General features: G+C 56.6%; 1 protein-coding gene across 3 annotated transcripts in view; it reads right to left on the minus strand.

Annotated features, from left to right (window-relative positions):
* Positions 1–23898, minus strand: part of BCAR1 (BCAR1 scaffold protein, Cas family member) — a 37978-nt gene that overhangs the window by 13041 nt on the left and 1039 nt on the right. Inside the window, exons 1-3 of one of the 3 annotated variants that reach the window (XM_019413159.2) lie at positions 11666–11868; positions 847–1458; positions 724–762 (exon numbers count right to left, since the gene is read on the minus strand). In XM_019413159.2, the coding sequence (XP_019268704.2) occupies positions 724–762; positions 847–1458; positions 11666–11677 (663 nt within the window). In that variant the 5' untranslated portion in view covers positions 11678–11868. Of the gene's footprint in view, positions 1–723; positions 763–846; positions 1459–11665; positions 11869–23898 lie in introns of those variants that run through there. The other 2 variants (XM_019413158.2, XM_019413160.2) reach the window with 2 other exon arrangements.

Genomic DNA, 23898 nt, shown 5'->3' on the forward strand with positions numbered 1-23898 from the left:
AGAGGGCTGACCCGCACACCCAGGGGGTTCGTGGGAGCCCCAGACACAAGGAGGCTGGCCTCTCCCCTTGTCTTCCCCCTTTCCCTGCTGGCTGCGATGCAGACACACTGGATGGAGCTGACGCGGCAACCATCCTGGCCCATGAGATGCCAAGCCCCGTGTCGAGGATGGTGGAACGAGATGGACTGAGGTGTGGCCCCTGATACCCACGGAGGTGCTGTCAGCCTGACACCGCTCACATCCAAACCACGGCATACGACAAAGTCTCGTATCCAATTGACTCCTGTGCACGTTCAGCCACTCTCACGTAACAGTTTTACTGAGCGCCCCCAACACCCCTCCCTCTCCTGGGTGTCCCCCACCCCCACCGGGCCCTGTCCCCTGAACTCTGCGGGCTGAATGATGTCACTAGAACATGCAGTGCGCAGGACACTTCTACTCAAAACCCTTCACCCTCTGGCAGGTATCTGGTTCCTCAGGAGCACCACATCCCTGGCGGTTGGTCCCCAGCCTGCTGCTCGGGCTTCACCTGCCAAGTCCCGCCTGCCCACCCTTTCCAGACTTCCAGGCCTTCGACAGACTGCATCCTTTGCTGGTGACACCCTCCCAATGGGGTTTGTCCACTGAAGGCTACCTCATGATTCAATGCCAGCTTGGATGTCTTCTCTGTGGGTTACCTGTTCACCTTTAGTAGACGGATGAACACATTCCCCAAACACTCACCTCCCATCTTGGCCCCAGACGAAACGTGCAGCTGGAGCCCTAGAGACGCCAAGGATACTCAGTTGGGCCCAGAAACCAGGGCCTGGGCAAAACTTGCCAGGGGGGTTGACAGGGCAGCCTTACCTTTGCCGGTGGCTTCGTCCCCTCCCAGCTGCGTGCATCCATGGATGGGGGCACCTGGTAGATGTCATGTCCTACGCCAGCAGAAGGTGGCACCTGGTAAATATCCTGGGCAGGGCTGCCAGGCCCTGGGGGCACCTGGTAAAGGTCTGGAGCTGGGCTGGGAAAAGGGTGATGGGGCATCTGCTTTGAGAACATAGTTGTCTGTTTGGCTGGGGGAGACTGGAACTGTGGGCTGGGTCCAGGGGCTTGGTAGAGGCTTTGCTGAGTCTTGCTGGGGGTGGGCACCAGGTACACGCTATCGGGCTGGGGCTGGTATGTGGCAGGCAGCATGGGCGTGTACTGGGCAGCCGGGGCGTGGGGGCCAGGCTGGGGCTGGGCCGAGGTGGCAGGTGGGCCAGGCCCGGGCCCTGCTGGCTTCTTGTCGTGCATGCCCACCAGGATCTTAAGGCGGTTCCCGGGCACAATGCCTTGGCGCCCATGCAGCGAGCAGAGCCACCAGCCATCCAGGCCTTGTGTGTCCCGTTCCAGCACCGTCATGATGTCACCCTTGCGGAAGGAGAGCTCATCCGGGGACTCGGCCACGTTGTCATAGAGGGCTTTGGCCAGCACGTTCTGGGGAGAGAGGAAGCAGGTGTGCATGAGGATGTGCATCAGGGGCTCAGTGGCAGAGAGGGCTCTGCCCACCCCACCCCCCACCAGCAGAGAGGCCCAGCTGATGCTGGCATTTTCCAAATAAGCCCCAAAATCCTCTCGACTGCAGCCACCACCTTCACTCCAGGGAAGCCACTCCCTAAGTCACATGACAACACTGGGGAGAAGAGTAATAATGCAAATAATGGTCACCACGTTCTGGGAAGAAAACAGGATGCAAACCCTCCCTGCTCCAACTCAACAGTCCTGCTGTCCTGCCAGAGCAATCAGCCAAGAGGAAAAAAAAGAGAGAGCGGGGAGGGGACATACAGGGACAAAACGGTCACCATCTGCAGACCATATGATCATCTACGTCATAATTCCAACAAATTAGAATCAGTAACTGATGAGAAAGAAATATAGAAAAGACATCGCACGACAACAACAAAAAGCTACTAGTTATCCAGGAATTAATCAAGCAAAGACAGCAGGAGACCTCAGGGGAAAAAATGTGTACTTTCTGCCAAAAGGCTCAAGGAAAAACCTGAATAAAGGGGAAAACATACCAAGTTCACGGTGGGATGACTAAGCACTATAAAAGGCCAATTTGCCCAAACTTACTTAATAAGTTACAATTGTAACAAAAATGCCAGGAGGATTTTTTTTTTTTTTTTTTTTTTTTTTTTTTTTAAGGAATTTGACCAAAGGAGGAGAATCCTTTTAGAATTAAATGGAGGAAGAGAGGTCCACGAATAAGCAGGTCAGTTCTGAAAATGAGATGCAAATGGGCACTCCACTTTCCTTTCAAGCTGTGAGGATGTGCCACAACTCCGCATCAGCGAGCTGGCACGGGGCCGATGCACCAGGACAGGGCCCGGAGACAGCCCCATGCTTGGGGAACCCGTGGGACGCTGCAGGTGGTACCACACGGCCATGAGAAGGAGAAGACCGCTTCACAGGTGGTATGAGAACTCACTCACTGTAGGAAGAAAATTAGTCCACACACTTGCCTTGTGTTATAAACAAAGGACATTTAAAGACCCAAGTGTCAAAGATACAACTCTAGCTCTAATAAAAGAAAAAATCGGGGAGAATATCTTTGTGACCTAGAAATGGGAAAAATTATGAAATACAACTCTAGAAACAAAGATCCCCAAAGCACAAAACATAAGGTAACAACAACAATGACACATGGATGGACTCAACCTCACCAAAGTGAATGGTTTCTACTGCCTGGGGGAGAACACAAAACTGACAGGGTAACGGATCACCAATGACAAGAGAGGGATCAATCTAGAATCTGGAGGCGTTTCTCCAAATCAGCAAGGCAAAGATAAGAACACCAACAGAAAACCAACAAAATGAAAACAGCAAGTTCTCTGAAGGGGAAAAGGAATGGCCAAGACCACTACGAAGGATGCTCAGGGTCCAACCAGCACAGCGAGACATCTCTGCGATTCTGCTCTGTGCGCCCGCATGTGTCTAGGTATCTGGTAAGGAAGGTCAACCACGCCCTCCTGAGTCAAAATAACAGGCAGATCTATGGCCCAGAATCGTTTATGTAAATGTAATAAATGTCTACAAAACAACTCTATGTTATTTTCCAGACGTTCACCCAGGGATAGACTCTAGACACGTTACATTAGCACGGATGCTTCTGAAAAAGGGACAGACATCAGGAATGAGGAAATTACAGCAAAATAAGAAAGGGGTCTCAAAAGACAGTGACCACAGAAGAGCAATACCCTCCACCAGCCCCACATTTTACCCTGTAATTCTCCTGGTAACCCTCCCGGCCACCCCGGAAGCACGCACGACTACAGGGCTCCATTAATTAGCAACCCTCCTCCCCCTCCACCGCAGAGCAGGGCCATGAGCTCCACATGGCCCTGGCACAGAAAGGCCCTGCTGCCAAGCAGCCTGTGTGGGACTGGGAAAGGCCTTGGGGAGATAGAGGCGGGAGGACCACAGCACGGCACAGCCCAAGCTAGCAGGCCTGAGCATCACCGGGATAAAGAACCGGGACTGGGGAGGCCCCCGTGTTCTCGGTCTTCGGGCTCTGCTGAGCTACTCCCTTTGTGCAGGTGCCAGGCTCGGGTCAGGCCCAGAGATACCATAGAGGGTTCCCAGCAGAGGGAAGAGCAAAGGAGGTGCCTGGGTGAGAGGAGACCAGGGCTGCTCTGGCGTCCCAGGGAGGGGAGGAACAGGGATCAGCTGGGAGCCCATTTCTCCAGAGCAACTCAGAGCCTCCAGACCCAGACAAAGCCAGAAGCTGGAAAGTTGGGAACCGAGAGAGGCTGGATCAGGGGAGAAGCCAGCCCAGGGGGGCAGCTCATGGACAGCACAGAAGAGAGATTTCACCCCAGTAGCAAGGTGAGCACTGAGGCAAAGGCCCTCGAAACTTCTGGCTACTGCAACACTGCCCATGTCATGACTATAATGATTAAATATGCACTGAAGCATAAATCATCCTCAATAAAATGTCACTTGAACTTTTAAAAAATGGAGAGAGGGTAAGATGAACAGTCTAAATGTTTGAGGGGCACCTGGGTGGCTCAGTCGGTTAAGCATCCAACTTCAGCTCAGGTCATGATCTCACAGTCCATGAGTTCGAGCCCCGCGTCAGGCTATGTGCTGACAGCTCAGTGCCTGGAGCCTGCTTCGGATTCTGTGTCTTCCTCTTTCTCTGCCTCTCCCCGATTCGCACTCTGTGTCTCTCTCTCTGCCTCTCTCAAAAATAAATAAACATTAAAAAATTAAGAAAAAACAGGGGCGCCTGAGTGGCTCAGTCGGTTAAGCATCCGACTTCAGCTCAGGTCATGGTCTCACAGTTTGTGGGTTCAAGCCCCGCGTCTGGCTCCGTGCTGACAGTTCAGAGCCTGGAGCCTGCTTCAGATTCTGTGTCTCTTCCTCTCTCTGCCCCTCCCATGCTAATGTTCTATCTCTCACTGTCTCTTAATAATAAATAGATGTTTAAAAAAAATTAAAAAAAATAAGTAAAAATAAAAAATTAAGAAAAAACAAAAGAAAAAACTTTATACAAGTACAGTGTAAATGTTTCAGACAACGGGGTGCTCTCTCTTCCTGTTTTTGAGAATTTCTCAGTTTGTATTCAACAAGGCTTGGGGGTTGAAGAAAAAAAACACATCCTGAAAAAGAACAGTGGACCACCTCCTAGGCCACAAGTCAGGATGGGATAGAGGAGGCCGAAGCAGGTCCAGAGGCCACAGCCCCAGGAGGAGCAGACAGTGGCAGGGGCTGTCCTGCAGCCCATGGGGGCCCATGGGCCCCATCTCCCAGCTGCCTGCAAGAAAAGCAAGTTTCCCAAATATGGTCTGCAGCCTGCCTCAGGGAATCACATCCCGTCAGGGGGCGGGACACCCGGCCCACCCTCCCCCTGTGACCCCAGAACACAGAGCCACCCCAGTGGGTCCCCCCCAGCCCCTGCCCTGGTGACCACAGGAAGTGCCAGCAGAGTGAGTCACGGGAAAATTCCCCTCTAGCCCAGTCAGAGGGGGCGGGGTACAGACAGAGGGGACTGCCCCTCTGAGGCCCCTCACCTCTCAGGAGGACAGCCCAAGGAAGGCTGGCAGAGGGGCCTCCACCAGGCCCTGCCAGGCAGTGCTGGGTGCTCCGGGAAGCTGGAAGGCTCTAAAGAGGGCAAGGTCCGGTGGGGAGAGGGATAGAGGGGGAGGGTCTGCCCCAGCCCAGGACAGCTTGTGGGGCCTCCTGCACCCAGGGTGGCCAGCCCCCACCCCCTTGGCGTGAGCTCACTGAGCAGTCAAGGCCAACAACGACTGCAACTGTATAGTCTGGGGCGGCTGGAGCCAGGCTGGGAAGCACCTCTTGGGCTGGGCACGTGGCACAGGGTGCCTGGCACCAGGAGCGCCTCTGCCTGCATCAGCTGGTGCCCCCACCCACAGTCCCAGGAGCAGCCTCTCCACAGCCTGTTCCTGAGTCCTAGGCACCGCTGGCACTGGGCACTCCAGCTGGCCGAGCACCCTAGCTTTGGGCCTCTGAGCCTCCCCAGCTGCTCCTGAGACATGTTCCTCCTTGCTTCTCCTTCCTTCTTCCAAGTCAAGCAACTAAAACCAGACCTGGGTCTGGTTCTCCCTCTACTGCTGGGTGACCCTGGGTAAGTCTCTCAGCCTCTGAGAATCCAGATCCCCTGTGCTAAGGCCACAGGCTTGGTTTCACAGGACTGTTCTTTTGTTTAACAAAAGATTTGCTAGGCTCCTGCTCTCTGTCAGGTGTTGGGCCAGGCTCTGCAAGATGGTGCAGGTCTAGCTTGACCAGGGCCCTATCTGCATGGCACTTACATTCCAGTGGAGCAAACACCAAACAATTTGTTAGGGCAGGGGGGAAAACCGCAATGCCAAAAATAATGCGGGACAGAGCCACTGCATATAGAGTGGTCAAAGATGACCTCCCCATGGAGGTGATCCTTCAGATGATTCATGAAGAATGAAAAACAGACAACCATGACACCAGCCAGGGAAGAGCATACTGGCAGAGGATGGGCATGAGCCGGGGCACTGGAGGAGGAAGAGGCTGGAGGGAGACAATGCATGAGACCTCAGTAGATGTCATCCAGTGGTGGCACCTCATGGCAGGTAAGGCCGGCCAGGGCAAAGCCTACAGCATCTGAGCAAATCTACTCCGGACACACTCCTCAAGACCCAGAGTCTTGCCCCAGCACGGAAGAGGGGCCAGCGCCCCCAGAATCTAGCTTTCCAGCCTCCCTCACTGCTGCGCCAATCAGGGCCTTCCCATCCATCTCATAAGGGGGGCACAGCTATGACGTCTAGAGGGGCGCGCTGCCAGGGCACCATCACAGTCCATGCAGACACTGCCAGCCACGTGTTTCCAGGGGACCATAGAGAGTGCTGCCTGACTTGCCCCAAGCCTCTGGCCAACCTCATTCCTGCCTCTAGGAAACCCTGGGCTGTGTTCTACTCCACAACAGGATTTGGGTGGCACTCCTCCAGGAAGGCTCCATGCCCCTCTTTGAGCACACGCTCCCCACTGCCCCCAACTCAAAGTGCTGACCCAAGCATCTCATTACTGCCTACTTTGTGCCCTCTGACCCAGATGCTCAGGAGAGGACAGGGCAGGGGGTGGGGTCCTTCAGTATGGAACCCTCAGGCACATGTGCACAGAGCCTGGCCCTGAATGAGCGGGTTTAGGCAGAAGCCCCCCTTACAGAAGGTGGTATCCAAGCCTCCCTGGTAGCAGTGTGGCCATGCCTGAGGAAGCCAGGAAGACAACGTGGGGCTCACTCACCCCAGAAGGAGGGGAAAGGAGAACCTCTAGCTCAACGCCGACACCGCCAGGCCCCGTTCAGAACAACACCATGGTTGTCGCACATGGGGGCTAACGGGGCTGCCCCACAGGCCCCGCCGGACTCAGAATAGCCCTCATTGTGTCCCAGGGCCCTGTGGGCACCAGACCCACCCAGCCCAGGTGTGCCCTCAGACATGGAGTAGCTGGGCCTTGGCCACAGGGGGGCACATGTCTGGAGGACTGCAGCCATCTGACGCCTATGTGGGTCTCTCCACTGGCTTCGCCTGCTGCCTTGGGAGCCTTGGATGTGCTCTGGGTATCCCTAAACCCTGACTCTGCAGGAAGGCGTGACCTGGTAGCTAGAACTGGTGAGGAGACACCAGGCTGATGGGGACATGACGGACAGGTTCACAGCACTACAGTCACAGCAGTAACGACGACCTCTGTCAGGAGCAGGCTCTTTTGCGTACTTCAGTCGTCCCTTTTAACCTTATGAGAGACTGATTACCTCCATCTTGCAGACAGGGAAACTGAGGTACAGAACAGTTACCCGACTTGCTAGGGACAGAGTCAGGAAGCAGCAGAGGCAGACCTGGGCTCTACGATAAAGCAGAGCTGGAAGGCTCCAGGTTGATGCTTAGGTCCCTGGAAGCCAAGAGCGGAAATCTGACAGGCCTTTTCCTGAAACTCCCCCCTGTCCCTCAGCACCAACGCGCGCGTGCACAAGCACACACACACACCCCAGCTCCAAACATAGAGCCTCACACACAGTAGTCACTTGGGAAACACTAGCTCCCTTCATACTCGGAACCATCTCATACTCGGGCCAAGATTATTTCTGGGGTATTCTGTTTGCTTGTCTCAAGGAGCCCCCAGTGGCTAATGGATATAGGTTCAATGCATGCGTGTCTGAGTGGCAGTGTGCATCCACAACCCCTGCTCACTGGTGCCTGCAGAATCCCCCTGGAAAGGCAGTAGCCAAGGGCCCACTGGTAAGGGTCCTGACCATCCCCTCCCCCTGCCTCCCAGGCTCTAATGGCACCATAAGGGCAGAGTTCCTTCCCTTCCCAGACATGCCCACACCCTCGTCCCTGGTGAAACTCCATCTCAGCCAGCCTTATTGTCACTCCCCTAATACACCCAGGGATAAGCGAGTAGCCAGGGTCTGGGCTCAAGTCCTCAGTGTTCGACTGTCAAGGAGCAAGACTGTGGGCAACCCCTATTCCAGAGCCATCCCAAGAGGAGCACAGCTCCTGCCCTACCTACCTCAGGAGTGCCTGAGGCTCAGAGAACAGAGCTGGGACTATATGTGGGTCCTCAGCCCCATGTCTGATACTCTGTACCTAGAAACTGGGTCTGTTGAATGAAGGACTAAAAATCCACCTGTGATGGCCACTGCCAGCAGCTCCTTCAAACAAACATGAGCCATGGCCCAGCCAGCAGATGCTTCTGTCTCCGGAGCCAGCTCTGGGCCAGGAGCAGGACCCTGCCACCACCCTTGCCAGGGCATCCCAGGCACTGTCCCTGGGAGGCTGGGCACAGACAGAAAGGTGGCGTGTGCAGGCCCTTTGTGCTGTAGGACATAACACCTGCAGCCCCTAACACACCACAGATGATGAGAACAAGCAAGCTGGAGTCAGAGCACCAAGATGGTAGGAAGGCAAAGCCCTCTATCCTGCAGTCCATTCCAACTACTAACAGCTTGGGAATGGTCCCCAACCCCTTTGGAACCCTCACCACTGCCACCTAGCTCAGGGAACTGACCCAGGCTGCCAGAAGCCAGAGCTGCGCACTTGACCACCCACTGCTCTCCTTCTCCATCCCTGGGGCCTTGCTGGTCCCCTCTTGGGATTCAGTCTCTTGAAGAGCGCTCAGCATGAGGCAGACCTTTACTTCAGGGATAGCACCAGCCCCAGACACGTCATCACGGAGGGGAAAAGGCAGAAGGGACAGCCCAGGGGGGATAGGAAGGACCTCACTCCTTTTAAGACCCCAGTTTCTCCACCTTGACATCTAAAGCCCCCTGCGGACTGCCACTCCCCAGCCCTAAATGGTAACTTGCTGCAACCCTTAAAGCAGCAGCATCTGCCTGGGCAGGGATGGAGGGGAACACGAAGGCACAAAAAGTGGGGTTCTCTAGCTCAAAAAAGAGTCCCGAACCCCTGATTTCTGGGATGCACAGTAGAGATGAGGGTCTGAGATGGGGCCCTGCTTCCCTCTTTGAGCTGCTTCCACTCCAGGACAGTACTCCACTCCACTCCTTACTCAGAAGTACAAGGGGGGCAGGGGGACGGTGGCGCCTGCGTGGGTCGGTTAAGCGTGGAACTTCAGCTCTGGTCACGATCTCACATCGCAGTTTGTGGGTTCGAGCCGCACGTCAGGCTCTGTGCTGACAGCTCAGAGCCTGAAGCCTGTTTCAGATTCTCTGTCTCCCCCTCTCTCTGCCCTTCCCCCACTCATGCTCATGTTCATGCTCTGTCTCTCTCAAAAATAAACATTAAAAAAAATTTAAGGGGTGCCAGGGTAGAAAGCATCTGACTCTTGGTTTTGGCTCAGGTCATGATTTCACAGTTCACGAGTTCGAGCCCCAGCGTTGGGCTCTGTGCTGACAGCTCAGGGCCTGGAGCCTACTTGGATTCTGTGTCTCCCTCTCTCTGCCCCTCCTCTGCTTGCGCTCTGTCTCTCTCTCTCTCTTCTCGAAAGAAAGAAAGAAAGAAAGAAAGAAAGAAAGAAAGAAAGAAAGAAAGAAGTGCAAGGGAATTAGGGCAGCAAGACACTGGAGCCAGGGCCTCTCTCCAGGGCTAGAGGGCCCAGCCCTACCCCCTTCCTTGAAGGGAGACCACCCTTTAGCCCCTTGTCGAGGGGCCTTGAGGACCCAGGGGAAGAGGAGCTTGCCCAGTATCTTTGCTGGAGAATGATCCCTATCACCTCAACCCTACAACTCACTCACCAAGTGTGACTCCAACACTGCCCTTCACCCTTCCAGAAGCCTCCTGAGGGGCACAACTGGCCTCTGGTTCTGGCTGTCCCAATTAGCTATGGGCTCCTAGGAGGTGGGGAAGGGAGTTTTCCAGGCCCAAGAGAAAAGGGTGGTGGGAACTCCTAGAAGCACAATGGATGCCAGGAGGGACCACAGAAACACAGCCCCGGAACCAGAAGGACCCCACCAAGTTGGCAGCCCCAGCACAGCACAACAGCACCCCAGGGACCAGAGCGCTCCTAATCAGGGAGGGGTGGGGTGGAACACTTGTGGCACAGAGCATGTCTCCTATACCAGGAGACAAAGTTCTAGATCCAATTCTGTGAGAACAAGTACCTGTCCCTCTCTGCCTCAGTCTCCCCACCTGTATGACAACGGGGAGAGCAGCTGTCTCAGGGGTGTTTCCTGCTCAAGACGCCCTAGGGGCGCTGCCCTTACTTCAAACCCTTCTCCGAGCCTGACGGGATGGTGCCAGCAGCCCACAGCACTCACACCTGGCTCGTGCAAAGTGTAATGGCCAGAGGCTTCAGCTCTCCTCCTGGAACCAAGGGTGACAGTCCCAGCAGCACCTGGGGCTGCCCTGCCCGGCTTCCACCGGTTCCCACTGGGCTCCTTCCTTGCCCAGGGCAAGTGGGTAGAGGGTGCTGGTGCCAGGAGGGTTTGTCCCAGCACCCAGCACACACCTGCTCTTCTAGGCCAGTCGACTCTTCCACCCTGGGACATCACATCATCAGCTCTCCACCTGGGAAAGGAAATGGGCACAGGAAGATGTGTCTCCCAGCCCAGAGGGATAAGGAACGTGTCCAAGCCTGGCTGAAATGGGCACAGAAGTCAACAGCAAACCTGGAGAGTGCCTCCCAGCCTAGACTCTCAGGGGAGAAGTGAGGAAAAAGAAACTCCTGTCCTCAAGACCGATGAGTGGGCTGATGTCCCCAGTCTGGGATCCAAGACCCCAAAATCTCTCCAGGCACTAACCCACCCTCGGTCCTAGAGCACCCTAGCCCTCAGCAAATCGCAACTTCGACTCCTCCAAAACCGCTCTGGGCTGTAGCTCTTGCAGCAGTGAGGGGCTGGGAGCCCTGGTTGCGGACACTCGAGTGGCAGCCCAGTCCCTCCACAAGCTCCACCCTCAAATGCTGGGACCCGGGGTCACGGCGCAGCCATGGACTCCCACCGCCATGATCCGGCTCCTACCGAAGGTAGGGCAATCGTGGTAGGTAAAGGCCTAGAAGAGCCTGCCCCCAGGCCTGGAATCCGGTGCTGGCAGGCTGGGGGTGAATCATTAACAAACCCAGGATTGGTGCTCCAGGCGCACCAACACCTCCTCAATCACCACGCATTTGTTCGCTCAACCCCTAGCCTGGGGGTGGGTAGGGGCTGCTCCCCACTCGAAAACAGAGATGGACCACCATCCCGCTTGCTGGAAATCCACGCCTCCTAGAAGTTCACGATCCAAGGAATCTCGGACCCCTCTTTGTAGCTGAGGAAACTGAGGCTCGGAGGCGTGTCACGCAGGCCCAAGGTCACCCAGCAGGCGGCGGCCGGCAGGGGGAGAACGGGACTCCCGCCAGCAACTTTCCCGGATCCAGGAACTTTCCTGCCGGCCAGCGGCCCCTGAGTCCCGCCCTTCTAACCGCCCCGTGGGCGCACAGGCTCTGGGATCTTCCGCAGTCCTTGCCTCCCGGCGTTCCCGCCACGGCGGGAGAGGGGTTTCAGACCTCGGACCCCGGCCCGGTCGCGACCCCGCGGAGACTCCAGCGGCCAGCTGTTCCCAGGACCCGCAGGTCCGGCAGGAAATGCCACACATTTATCTCTTTCTCGCTTGGGACCGAGCCGGGCGTGGGCAGGGCGGTCGCCTGGAAGCCGGTACGCGGACGCCGCCCGGATCTGCGCTCCCGGACCCGGGGCCGCGTCTGCCGCACTCACCAGGTAGTTCATCGTGTCCGGCCGGCCTGCGGCCCCGCCTCCCCGCAAGGGCGCACACCAAGCTGCCCGCGCCGCGCGCCCTCGGGGCCCCGAGAGGGCCGCAGCCGTCCGGGTCCCGGTCTGGGTCCGGCCGCCTCAGCCACCACGCCTGCGGCTGCCACCACTGCCCAGAGAAGGTTCCACCTCGCTCCACCCGCCGCCGCGGTCGCAGCCTCCGCCCCCCGGCGGGGCCCGGCTCCCAGCATGCCCGGCCGTGCGAGCCCATTGGCCACTGTGGCTTCCCATGCAAATGAGCCGCCCGCCAGCCCGAGGGGCGCGGGCGCGCGCCGCCCAGTGGAACCGCCCCTAACCCCACCCCCACCCCGCACCAGGTCCTAGGCATCCACCCGCTACCCGCCTGCGAGGCTAGCACCGAGGGCATCTTCTTTTCCCCAAATGCATGTCCCCTGCCCTCCAGTAAGAGCGAGAACGCGCCCCTCCTCAAGGCCTAAGCAAACGCCCCCTCTTTTGGGAAGACTGCTGGGATTACCACCCCCATGCGCTCGCTGCAGCCCCCATGCAGACCCCAAAACGCTAGCCTAACCTCCAGTGGACTTCTGCCTTCACCACGCACCAAACCCGGGGCATTCTGCGCGTGTCCGTCCGGCCATCCGACTCAGATCTGAATGTAGAAGTAATAGGGAAGGGGCATACCCCACCTGGCAGAAAACTAATAACGACCACCGCACCAACTCTGGTCAGGCCTATCCTGTTAAGAGCTCCAGGAAATGAAGACACGAGGCAGGGAGACAGAGACCCATAACCTAAGAGCCACAGAGCCACAGAGTCTGTTCTATCAGATGTGCCTGAGGCTCAGTCTACCCAGGGTCAAGGGGCTCACGATCTCCCACCTTATCCACTGAACTGAACTGAGCATCCCCGAAGCATGCCCCCATGGTCTCCATTCTGCCCTAGGAGCTCTGCTCCCACCCACAATCCCTCTAACACCTGTGCCCAACAACATGGGGAGAGGGGGAGGTTGCTGGGAATGAGAGGGAAGAAGAACCACCGGAGGGAAATAGTGGAGAGCACCTTGGTTCTCCTGAGTCCACTCTCCCGAGGTCAGTGACTGTCACCCCACACAGCAGAATCAGGGTGTGCTAGAGTCCCTGAGCATGTCCAGGGTTGCATAATGGTCTGCAAGGATATGTAGGATACAACCTGCTCCAGAGTCAGCCAGTTCTGTGCCTCAATCTCCAGGATCCTTAGCCCTCATCCTAGACCCCTTGCTGAGCATAGGGACACCATCAGGCAGTTCACAGTGCCAGGGAAGCAGCGGCCAGCCTGGCTTTGCTCTGCAGAGGCCCCTCAGGCAGGGCCCATAAAACACATACTAGCCCAAGATGGATCCACAGCTGCCCCTCCACCAGACACACAGGCCTGACAGCCAGGGCTCAGCTGACTGAGCCCCTGGCCAGGTGTGCCACCTCAGCCCTCTCCCACCTGTAAAATGAAGGGGGTGGGCTAGGGCCCCTGGAGAACTGGTTAAAAATCAGATTCCTTGGGCCTGGCTGGCTCAGTTGGTAAAGCATGCAGCTCTTGATTTGAGGTTTTGAGTTCAAGACCCACTTTGGGTATAGAGATTACTTTTTAAAATAAATTAAATTTTAAAAAACTGGATTCCTAGTTCTCCCTGCTCCAGAAGAACTGAGTGTGGGGGACCTAGACGTCTGCATTTCCTCAAAACTTCACAGGGACCCAGTAGACAGAACTCATGGCCTGGCAGGAGAGGGAAGTGAGGAGCGGTGGGATTTGTGACCCAGAGTCCTCAAGGAGGGAGACTGGCCCCTTGTCATTCTGGAGGAGGAGCTGTCACTTTCCCACAGGAGGAGCCAGGTGTCAGGGAAACACTACCTAGGGCATACCCTCCTGCTGTTCCCAATGTCTGCCTCAAAGTCAGGCATGGAGCTGTGAGCCTGGGCCCTCCTAAACCCTGAACCTGTCCTCAGCGCAGCTGGCACCCCAGGTTCCAAGGAAGCAGATCGGAACCAGCTAGGCCATGCATGAGAAGCTGTCTGTGCTGGGTGCTCGAGGAGTCCTTAGGTTTTCCAGGGTCTCCACTGAGGAGAGGGGTGGGGACCAGGCCCCACAGCCAGGCAGAACCCTGCTTGCAGGGCTCCAGGCAGGTCTCCGCAAGGTTGGGTGGGGACACAAAATGCCTGGCCCTCAACCGGCTGGCCCTACTCCATCCTAGCTGGCCTTGGGAGAAAGGAGGCTGCTGGCTGGGACCTAGGGAACAGGAGACCCTCCCGACTCTGGCTCAGGATTAAAGCAGCGCTGGGGGCGGGGCTGCTGGTGTGGGCAGGCAGGCGGGGGAGGGGAACCCAGCTCAGGCAGAGGCATTTCAAAAATTTGCTCCTTTTCCACTTAAACTCCCTCCCACTCCCCAAGCCTGTGCCTCCCAGAATGGCATTTCCGCTTTGTAATCAAGGCCCTAGGATCTGTGCCCCACAGTGATGGAAGGGGGGGGGGGGGGGGGCGGAGATTGAAAGGAGAGAGGAATGCCCCCTCCCAGGCCGGCAGGTAGATGGGTGGGAGAGGGGCACCCTGGGCAGGCTGCAGCTGGGATGTGTGGGGAAGCAGACCCTTGGGGCCAAGAAGCTCTGACAGTGATATAGCCCCCAGGAGAGCTTCCATGCTGGCCCTGGACCAAGAGCTCTATGACTATGTGCTCATTTCACGCCCGCAGAGATCCTGTAAAACAAGCTTTGCAATTAGCCCCATTTTCGTGATGAAGAGGTTGAGACCCAGTTTACCGCCCCTGGCCCCATTCTATAGACTCCCAGCCACAAAAGGATCAGAGCTGATGGCCAGGGAAGGGACAAAGGGGCTGCTAGACAGGTGGTGCTTCAGGACAGGGCAGGAAGAGAATGAGGGCACAGGGGCACCAGGGCTCGGAAAGCCAAAGAAGCTGTCGCGCCCGGAGACCCCAAAGGACAAGCAGCTGAGACCCAACCACTCCCCAAACACAAGTGAGTTCAGAACTGGGGCCCAGCACCTCCACCCCCACAGGCAGTACAGGGGAATGTGGGGGCAGTGATGAGCGTGAGAAGGCGGAGGTGTTGCTGGCTGAGGAGGAGCCCCACCCCACCCCGCCCCGGGCTGGAGGGGGGGTGTCGCCAACTCCTCCCCTTTGAGCCCAGAGTAGCTGGCTGTGTAGGAAACATGGTGGGATCAGCACATGGGGATGATGGTTCCCATCCGCCCATTAGAGTGTCTACTGGGGTGCAGGCTGCTGCTGATCCCAGACCCTAAATGGGAGGAAAAGCTTGGGACCCAGCGCTGCTCTCTGGGCTTTTTGCATCTTAATCTTCAGGTCAAACCCACTGCACAAAGAACTATTCTTGCTTTCAGCCCAACAATGTCTGTTGCAGCATTTGTAACAGCAAACAAAAGGGGGCATAACCTGAAGGCCCACTATAGGCGACTGCCTTCTCAATGGGATATTGTGTAGCTATTAAGATAGCCACTTTCCCAGCGCCTGGGTGGCTCAGTCGGTTGAGCCTCCGACTCTCGACTCTGGGTTTCAGCTCAGGGCATGATCTCACGTTCAGTGAGTTCGACCCCCACATCGGGCTCTAAGCTGACTGCACGGAGCCCGCTTGGGTTTCTCTCTCCCTCTCTCTGCCCCTCCCCCTGTGCTGTCTCTGTCTCTCTCAAAATAAGTAAAGAAACTTAAAAAAATTAAAAAAGACAAGATAGCCACTTTCAAAGACTGAGAAATCATGCAAGAAAACGCTTATGACCAGGTGAATGAAAACAGCAGACTAAAATGGCCTGCAGAGTGCCACGGCAGGCAGTCGCTTTCCCAGCAGCAGGAGAGGGTGGCGGATGGGTCAGCTGACGGCAGCTCTGGGAGCGGCAGCAGGAAAGGATTTCCTGAGGCCGGAGGTGAGTGCTGCCAGCCCCAGGAACAGGAAGAAATGATGTATCTGGAGGGCCACGGGGTGTTGACGCCTTCCCCTGGGCTGGCCACTCACCTTGGCAAGCTCGAACCCAGCCTGTGAGCTGAGGCCTGCCTGTGGATGGGCCAGAAAAGAAGGGAATCCAGCTGCATCCAGAACCACTGCCACACACGGCTGGACACCCCGCACACCTGCTGTCACAACCACCACTCCCCAGAGGCCCAGAGAGGGGACATGCTGTGCCCAGGTCACCCCGCCAGGAAGGGAGCTACATCTGTAACCCACCCCACCCAACTCCCCAGGCGTGTCCCTACGGAGAAGCACCCCAGGGGACCCCAGACAGTGCAGAGCATACACTCTTAGGGTGATGTTGCAGTTGTCAGACATAAAGAGCTTTCCCATTTTCCCTGCTCTCTGAGGATGGTGTGACCAGTGACCAATGGGGCAGTTCATCTGTCATTAATGTGAGCAACCTGACTGTGGGAAGGTGGGCGGGGCCAGTCTAGAGCCAGATCTCAGCCTGCCGGCCCCTTCAGCATGTGCCCGGACTAGTGCCCAGAGACCCAGGTACAGGGTCGAAACCAGGACCCCTGGTAAGCGTGGGGGTGGAACTGCCGGGTGCAAGGACAGAGCCAGGGGTGAGGGCAGAGGGCTGGCTAGCCTCCTAGATCCAGGCCTGGTTCCAGCAATTGCAATGCTCCCACCTTCTCACAGCTCCCTCCCCTAGCCCCTCTGGCTCTTTCAAGGACTGGGAACGGAAGAAACTGCATACTCTCCTAATTCTTTTATTGCTTCTCTAATTTGAAAATTAGAGAGCAGTGGAGGCACCCGCAGGAAAGTGCCTGCTTCAGAGAGGGGCTCTGCTCACAGCAGGCCCAAGGCTGGAGCAGGATGACGGAGCTGGGCCCTGGGGCACTTCCCAGAGTCTCTCTGCCACACCCCAGGACACTGACCCTGGTGGCCCTTTCTCTTCTGCACCCCTTCCTCCCATCTCCCTCTGAGAACCATCACTCTCCTGGCAGGGGATCCCCCTGGGTGCTGGCAGGTGGAGGCCCCCATGTGTGCAAGAAGGTCAGGGTCTAGGTGCACTCTGCCCTCCCTGCCGATGCTCACCCCCCTCCCTGTCCCCAACACCGTCTGGGGGAGGAATGAGGAAGAGGCCAGCAGAAGAAATGGGGGTAGGGGAAGAGAGGAGCTTGGTCCTGGCTGGAGGAGGGGGATGAAGACAGGCACAGGGACAAGTCCCTGTCCTCAGAGAGAAAGCTTAGTGGCTGGTGGCTCCCCGGATCTGGCTGACAGCCTGGGCCAGCAGGGACAGGGGTGTGGTCAAGAAGCCACCCGAGCTAGCCATCTGCTCTCGCCTCTCCTCATAGCAACCAGCGCCAGCATCAGGGCAATTGGAGGGGGGTGCCTTCAAATGCCATCTGCCAACCCCCCTCACAGCCTACTTCCGCAGGAACACAGGTGCCCACACCCACAAAGAGGCGGAAGAGTGTTGCCCAGTCACTTGGTCGGGGTCGGGGGTGCAGTGGGGTCCCAGGAGGGGCAGCGGGGCGAGAGTACAGGAAGGGGCGACGCGGAGAAAGCAGAGCCATGGCAGGCAGCCACCAGGAAAACCGCTGCTTCTCCCTCCGTGGACAGCACCGTGGGGGCGTCCCACCTGCCCTGCTCCAGCCCACAGGGAAAGGCTCCGTGTGTCCCAGGACACCCAGACCCCAGTCCTCACCCGGCTTGAACCCACCCACAAGGACGGGAGCAGAGACTGTTAATGACTCCAGCTGGCATGGGACCCTCCGCCATCACCGGACCTTTCAGAGCCTCGGTTGGCGCATCCGTGAAGCGTGAGGACACCAGCAGTCCTGCCGGTCACCAGGCCATGAGACTGCACAGAGGACAAAGGCACCCTGGGGTCAGCAGCACCCACCACCTCCCACTACACACCAGCGCCACCCATCCTGGCACCGGGAGGCACTTGCTGGGCTGCTCCACTAGGCCCTCCCTACTCTCCCAGCCCCTGCTCGGGTGCCCTGAGCTTCCCTGAGCCCTTGGACCGCAAGAGAAACAAAACCTCCTCTGAGACCCGTGGGCAAAATCTTTCTGGGAAGCCCAGTCGCTCCCAAATCCACCGGCCAACACTGGCCCGGGGGGGGGGGCTGGCCGTGTGGGGAACGGCTGGTTACGGGGTCCATCACTACACATACCACAGCCAGCGTGCGGGTCATTCCTTCAGCACCTGCTCGCCACAAGGACAGAGCTACTGAGAAACCGTGTCCGTGTCCTTGGGGAACTTGCACTGCAGGGTGTGTGCGTGGGCCCACCCCCCACATAAACACGTGACCACCTATGGTGCTGAGAGCCCGCGAGGAGAAGGAGACGGATGGAGTGTGTGCGTGGGCCCACCCCCCACATAAACACGTGACCACCTATGGTGCTGAGAGCCCGCGAGGAGAAGGAGACGGACGGACGGACGGACGGCAGAGTGATGGCAGAGGCTACTTCGTACGAGGTGCCTGCGGCGGGGGAGGGTCCTCTCTGAGGAGGTGGCCTTTAAGCAGATGTGTGACTCTTCCACGAGGCTCGTGATGTGTTAAAAAAGAACAGTAAAGATTTGTAAAAATAGCCCAGGCTCGCCAACTCGCTCAGTGTGGAGAGTGGAGCAGGAGGTGTTCGGTCCCTGGATGCAGGGAGTGGTTCTCAAGCAACCCCTCCCCCTTCCTTGAGTGGGGAGGTGTCCAGTGGGCCGGTGCCCCTTGGAGTTGAAGCAGAGCAGCCAGGAGTGTCTGCTTGGTGGGGCGTCTTGGGACAAAGAGGAGTGAAGCCAGGAATCTGTCCAGACCTGAGAGGGGGGAGGGATGCCGGCAGCCCTCAGGTAAGGCTCCCTCCCCTCCTACCGCCTACTTTCCTAGAAGCGTCTCCCTACCAGAACCTCTGGAGTGGACAGGGGCCAGGGGTAAACACAGGTGACTCAAAAACCTAAGACACTTCACCTCTTGGGCAACCTAGAAAAAGGGAATTCAAACCCCGGACACCCAGGAGGGCTCAACAGAACGGCGTGTGGTCACACGACTTCCTAAACAAGCTTGTAACTTTGGGGGGACCCAGGATCCGGCAGCACAGACAACGCTCTGGGTACACCTCAAGGCACACGTGCTTGGATATCGGGTTTTGGAATATACCGAAACAGGGTATGACACCAACAACAATGGCAGTGCGTCAGTACTTAAAAATACACAGCATACAAAGACCAGAGGCAGAGTGGCGCCTGGGTGGCTCAGTCGGTTGAGTGTCTGACCCTTGATTTCGGCTTAGGTCATGATGTCACAGTCGCGGGATCAAGCCCCATGTTGGGCTCTGCACTGGCGGCATGGAGCCTGCTTGGGATTCTCTCTCTCTGCCCCTCCCCTGCTTGTGCTCTCTCTTTTTCTCTCAAAATAAATAAGTAAACATTAAAAAAAAAGAGAGAGAGACAGATATCCATCAACAAGAGAATGGCTAAGTCCATAATTTCATATTCATAAGTGGAACACTACTCAACATCGCAGTGAAAAAAGAACTCTTGATACATACTGCATGGATGAAAATCTTAAAAGTGTTATGCTGAACGAAAGAAGCCAGACCTCAAAGAGTGTATCACTGTATGTTTCCACTTATATAAAGCTCAAAAACAGGCTAAACTAAGCCATGATGAGAGGAATCAGAATATTGGCCACCCTATGGGGGCTGGGGCAGTTGACTATAAGATCTTCTGAGATGATGGAGATATTATCTTGATTTGATTGATGGTTACATGGGGTCTGCATTAGTCAAAACTCATCTAACATCTGTCCATTTCAATACACATAAAATATTCCTATTAGAGTCTCAACTGGTAAAAATAAAACAAACCACAGAGGAAAAAATACATGGGATTAGGAATACCAAAAATAAGTATTGCAACCCTAAACCCACCATTGCCTTTTTGCCCTGGCTGTCAGGAAGCTTAAAGTTATGTATGTCTACCTTCCCCATATATTACATAGTTCTGGATCTTTTGATGATCCCAGACTATTTGTGTCTTTCACTATAATCGGCTTCCAATCCTTCCTGGACTTGGAAGGATTTAAATAATAAATTTAGATTACTGAAAAGCCCCCTTAGCCTCTAATCCCCTTTCAAGAAGGGATTAATTTTGGAGCTGCAACTTGTGACCATCAATCCTGCCAGTGCAGGCATCCAACCCACCTCGACTCCAGTCCCCAACCTGTTCCTAGCCATATCTCTTTTTCTTGAAGAGAGGGAGACAATGGACCATCAAACAGTGACTAAGAGTAAACCAAAGAAACAATGGGGCTTGACCAGGACGCCATCAAGGCAGGCAGCTGTGACAAAAGCCAGAGTCAAAGGCTGGGGACCCATAGGTGACACCGTGGGTGGAGGGGGCAGAGCACAGGCACCTAGGAAACACAGTCTCACGGCTGGAGGTGGGAAGTGGGGACTCAGTGGGTGCTATCCTCCCAGCCTTGTGGCCCACTTGCCTTACACACAGGCTTGAGCCCCCCTCACGTGCCTCCTTTTTGCAGAAGGGGCCACTCCCTAACCTAGCAGCCTGCTGATCGCACCTGACGACAGGCCTGCAGGGCCCCAGTGGCTTCCACTGTCTACAACTCTGCACCCACTCCTGGGGGCACTCAGGGCAGGGCATCCACCTCAACGTCGGCGGTGAGGACAAGTACTTGGTGATCCAAGGCTCAAGAGGCAGAGGTCCTGTAGGCAGGCTGGGGCAGGAGAGGGTCCGGGGTCATCCCAAGCTAAGGCCTTGGTAGGAAACACACCAACTATAGACAAAGGGCCAGTGGAGGAAGACTGGGCCACAAAGAGCTGATCGCTCCTGCCCGAACTGACTGTGCCAGAGCCAGGGGTGGGGCTTGGCCACTGCACCTGCCAGTGGTGGCAGGAGAAAGATCAGAACCTCAACAAAAGTAACTGCCATGTAGGACTTTTTAGCCTGTTACAAACAGCTTTCTGGAACCCTGGCCAAGTTCTCACAAAACTCTCAGAGTTCTCAGTGCTGTTAACATCCCGTAACACAGATGAGAAAATGGGCACAGAGACGTTCAGTAACTGGCTCAAGGTGCACACAAGCCAGCAGGATTCATTCTAGGGTCCTTGGCCTCAATCCACCACATGCCCTCCCCGTCCCGAAGCAGCCTCTCTGGAAACCTCCAATCAGCTCCAACCAGGCTTCCAGGACCGTGGCTGAGGCATCAGGCTCTCTGCATGGGGACACGGCCGCCTGTCCACGGGGGCTCCTCTGCGCTCCCAGTGCCACACCCTCAGCAGGCAGCCAGGGCACGCGGGGCAACAAGGCAGAGACAGAGGTGCCAAGCAGGCCTGCGACCTACCCTGAGGAAGCCTGATAGCAACCAGGGAACCCCAACGATAAACACGTGAGTCCCAGAGGGCTTCGCAGGATGGTGCCCTCTGCCTGAGCACCTGAGGGTGAGAAGTGACCTGGTGAGCAAGGCAGTGGCTGGGGATCACTTCCTGCAGAGGGAGGGCCAGGCAGATCCAAGGCCAGGTGGGAGGAGGGGCATGCCAGGTGCTCTGGAGACTGACCGGAGGACTTTGGACGAGGACCTTGCCTCCTCCCACCATCCTCTTTTAAGCCTGTTCCACCGGGCCCCAGCTGTCCACAGCTTGGCTGCCCAGGCCAGCGGCGAGCCCAGGGCAGAGCCTGCTGGCTTCCTGGCCAGCTCTCCCATCACGGTGCTGGCTGGGACAGAACCAGCCACCCAGGTTCCTGAGATCGCTGGTGGAGGTTCAACCAGGTGCCATGCCTGGTCCAGTGATCTCCATCACCCTCAGCTGGGGCCTCACAGGGCTAAGCCCACCCTGCTGCACAGCCCTGGGCAAGCTGCCTGACCTCTCTGGGGTGCCAAAGGGGTTATGCAAACTCCCATTTGTAAAACCACAAGCAGAGGGTCAGGCTCTCAGCAGCCTTGGCCTGTGTGGACAGCTCAACAGGCCACAGCCCCCACAATTAGAGAGGCCGTGCAGGATGATGCTCACTTCCCAGCTTCGGATGCTGCCAGACTTGGTTCCCACCCCGACTTTGTCTCTCAGTGGTCACGCGACCCTGGCAAGACACAGGTCCTCCCTGAGCCTGTGAAGAAGCCCTGAGCCCAGCTCCCGGCACACACGTCAGCACTCCATTCCTTGATAGGGCCTGTCATCCATCAATAAAGGAGCAGAGAGAAAGATAATAATTTGGGGGCGCCTGGGTGGCTCAGTCGGCTAAGCATCCAACTTCAGCTCAGGTCATGATCTCGCAGTTCGTGAGTTCAAGCCCCGAGTCAGGCTCTGTGCTGACAGCTCAGACCCTGGAGCCTGCTTCGGATTCTATGTGTCCCTCTCTCTCTGCCCCACCCCCGATCGCTCTCTAGCTCTCAAAAATAATAAATAAAACATTAAAAAATAATTAAATTAAATTAAAATGAATAAATAAAATAAATAAATAAAAAGGAGCAGAGAGGCTAGAATGATAGCATCCATCTCACAGCCAGGAAGCAAGTGGCAGGAACAGACATCAGGGAACCTCTCTACAAGCCAGACACTGGCCTCTTGCCTGACATTGCCAGGGGGCAGCCAGCCTCTTGTCACTCCTCAACATGAATCATGCCAGTGCCCACCAGGGGTCTCAGGTGGGTGGCACAGCCGTTTTCCTTTCAAATGCCTCCTGCCTGGCCAGAGGGAAGAGACAGGCCTGGGGTGACAGATGGCCGTGCCAAGAAGAAGGCCAATGTCAGAGAACATCCAGGAAGTAGATCTCCAGGTGCTGTGTGAGCACTTCCCTCAGCTCAGGGAAGAGGAAGGAGCACTGTGCAGGGACTCAGGATGACCCCGGGTGCCCTCCCATCTCTAGGCCCCAGAGCCCTTGTGGGTCAAACGTCAGAGCGAGACCAACTAATCCCTGCACAGCCCCCTGCTCTACAAAGAAGTCGCTCCTGGCTCAACCTGGCCCATCCCAACCTCTTCTCTCCTGCCACCACCCTTCATTCCGTTCCGAAGCATCTTGTAATTTCTGTGGGCCAAAGTGCCTGCGTCAGCCCCATCCAGGAAAAGACTGCCCAAATGAACGGGTGTGCTTAAAACCCAAACATGTCCGTGAATACCACATGGGCAGTCACCATTCTGGGTTCCAAGAGCAGGGCTTAAAGAGGCAGCTCGGCCTGGAAGCCTCTATGGGGCCTCACCGCTCACAAGCACATGAAAGCAATTTTCCGAACATTTCACAGCTGCTCCAAAAATGAACTTCTCCTCCCAGCCCCACCGGCTCTGACACTGCCCAAGGTCCCAGGAGAGAACCAGGGTGCTCTGACAGCCCAGCCACTAGGAGGCAGATGGTGAGACCCCTGTCCCCCTCCTGCAGAATCCCCGAGGGCTGTGGCTATAGGCAGGAATGGGGGGAGGGACCAGGAGCTGGCAGTGGTGTGGACAGTGGACCACAGCTTCAGGTCTTCACAGCAGGTGTCCCTGGCAGTGCCTGTCTGTGCAAGTCGCACCCACCCCCCTGCCATACCTCCCTCGTTACACACGTGGCCCGGGTACATACTCTGTTCACTATTGCCCTGAAGACCCAGGCCCTCAAGCAGGCTTGGAAGGTCCATTCCCTTCCGGCTAGTACCCACAGGGTCAGGGCAGGGCCCTTGGTGCGCTGGGCCAGAAAAGATCCACAGCTTTGCAGAGGCACAGCAGGAAAGAAAGGCTGGACGGGCCTGTTCTGTCTTCTGTCTTTCTAAAGATGAGGCAGTTCCGCTCTGAACCAGAACAGGTGTGGAGAAGGGGCAGGGAGGAGAGGGGTCACATCAGCACAGTCTGGAAGCCTTACTTTTTTCATCTGTAACTCTGTATCACTGCTCTGGAGGCAGCAGGAGCTGGGGTCTCTAATTCCATAACAACAATGCTTTGCACTTACACAGCACTTCTCCAGTAATCTCCACACACTCCATGGTGGTTAATTAAGAGGACACTGCCCTGCCAGGAAGCCCCTACTGTCTGCTTCACCCTAAGAATGGGGTGAGAGGGGCACAGTGCCAGAAAGAAGGCCAGGTGGACAGCCGCTCTGGCCTACTGCCCCTTCCTATTGGAGGGAAAAGCCCCTAAGTCGGCTGAGAAACAATGGCTGGAAGCCACAGCTTTCCAGCCTGCAGATGGCGCCCCTTCCGGGCAGGCCGCAGGAGGTCGGCCCCTTCCTCAGTCTGTCCATCTGTAAAGAGGGCTGGGGTCTGCACCCGAGGCCTGGTGACTGGG

Source organism: Panthera pardus, unplaced genomic scaffold (genome assembly GCF_024362965.1).
Source record: "Panthera pardus isolate Hobbes unplaced genomic scaffold, ASM2436296v1 HiC_scaffold_19, whole genome shotgun sequence".
Taxonomy (NCBI): Eukaryota; Metazoa; Chordata; class Mammalia; order Carnivora; family Felidae; genus Panthera; species Panthera pardus.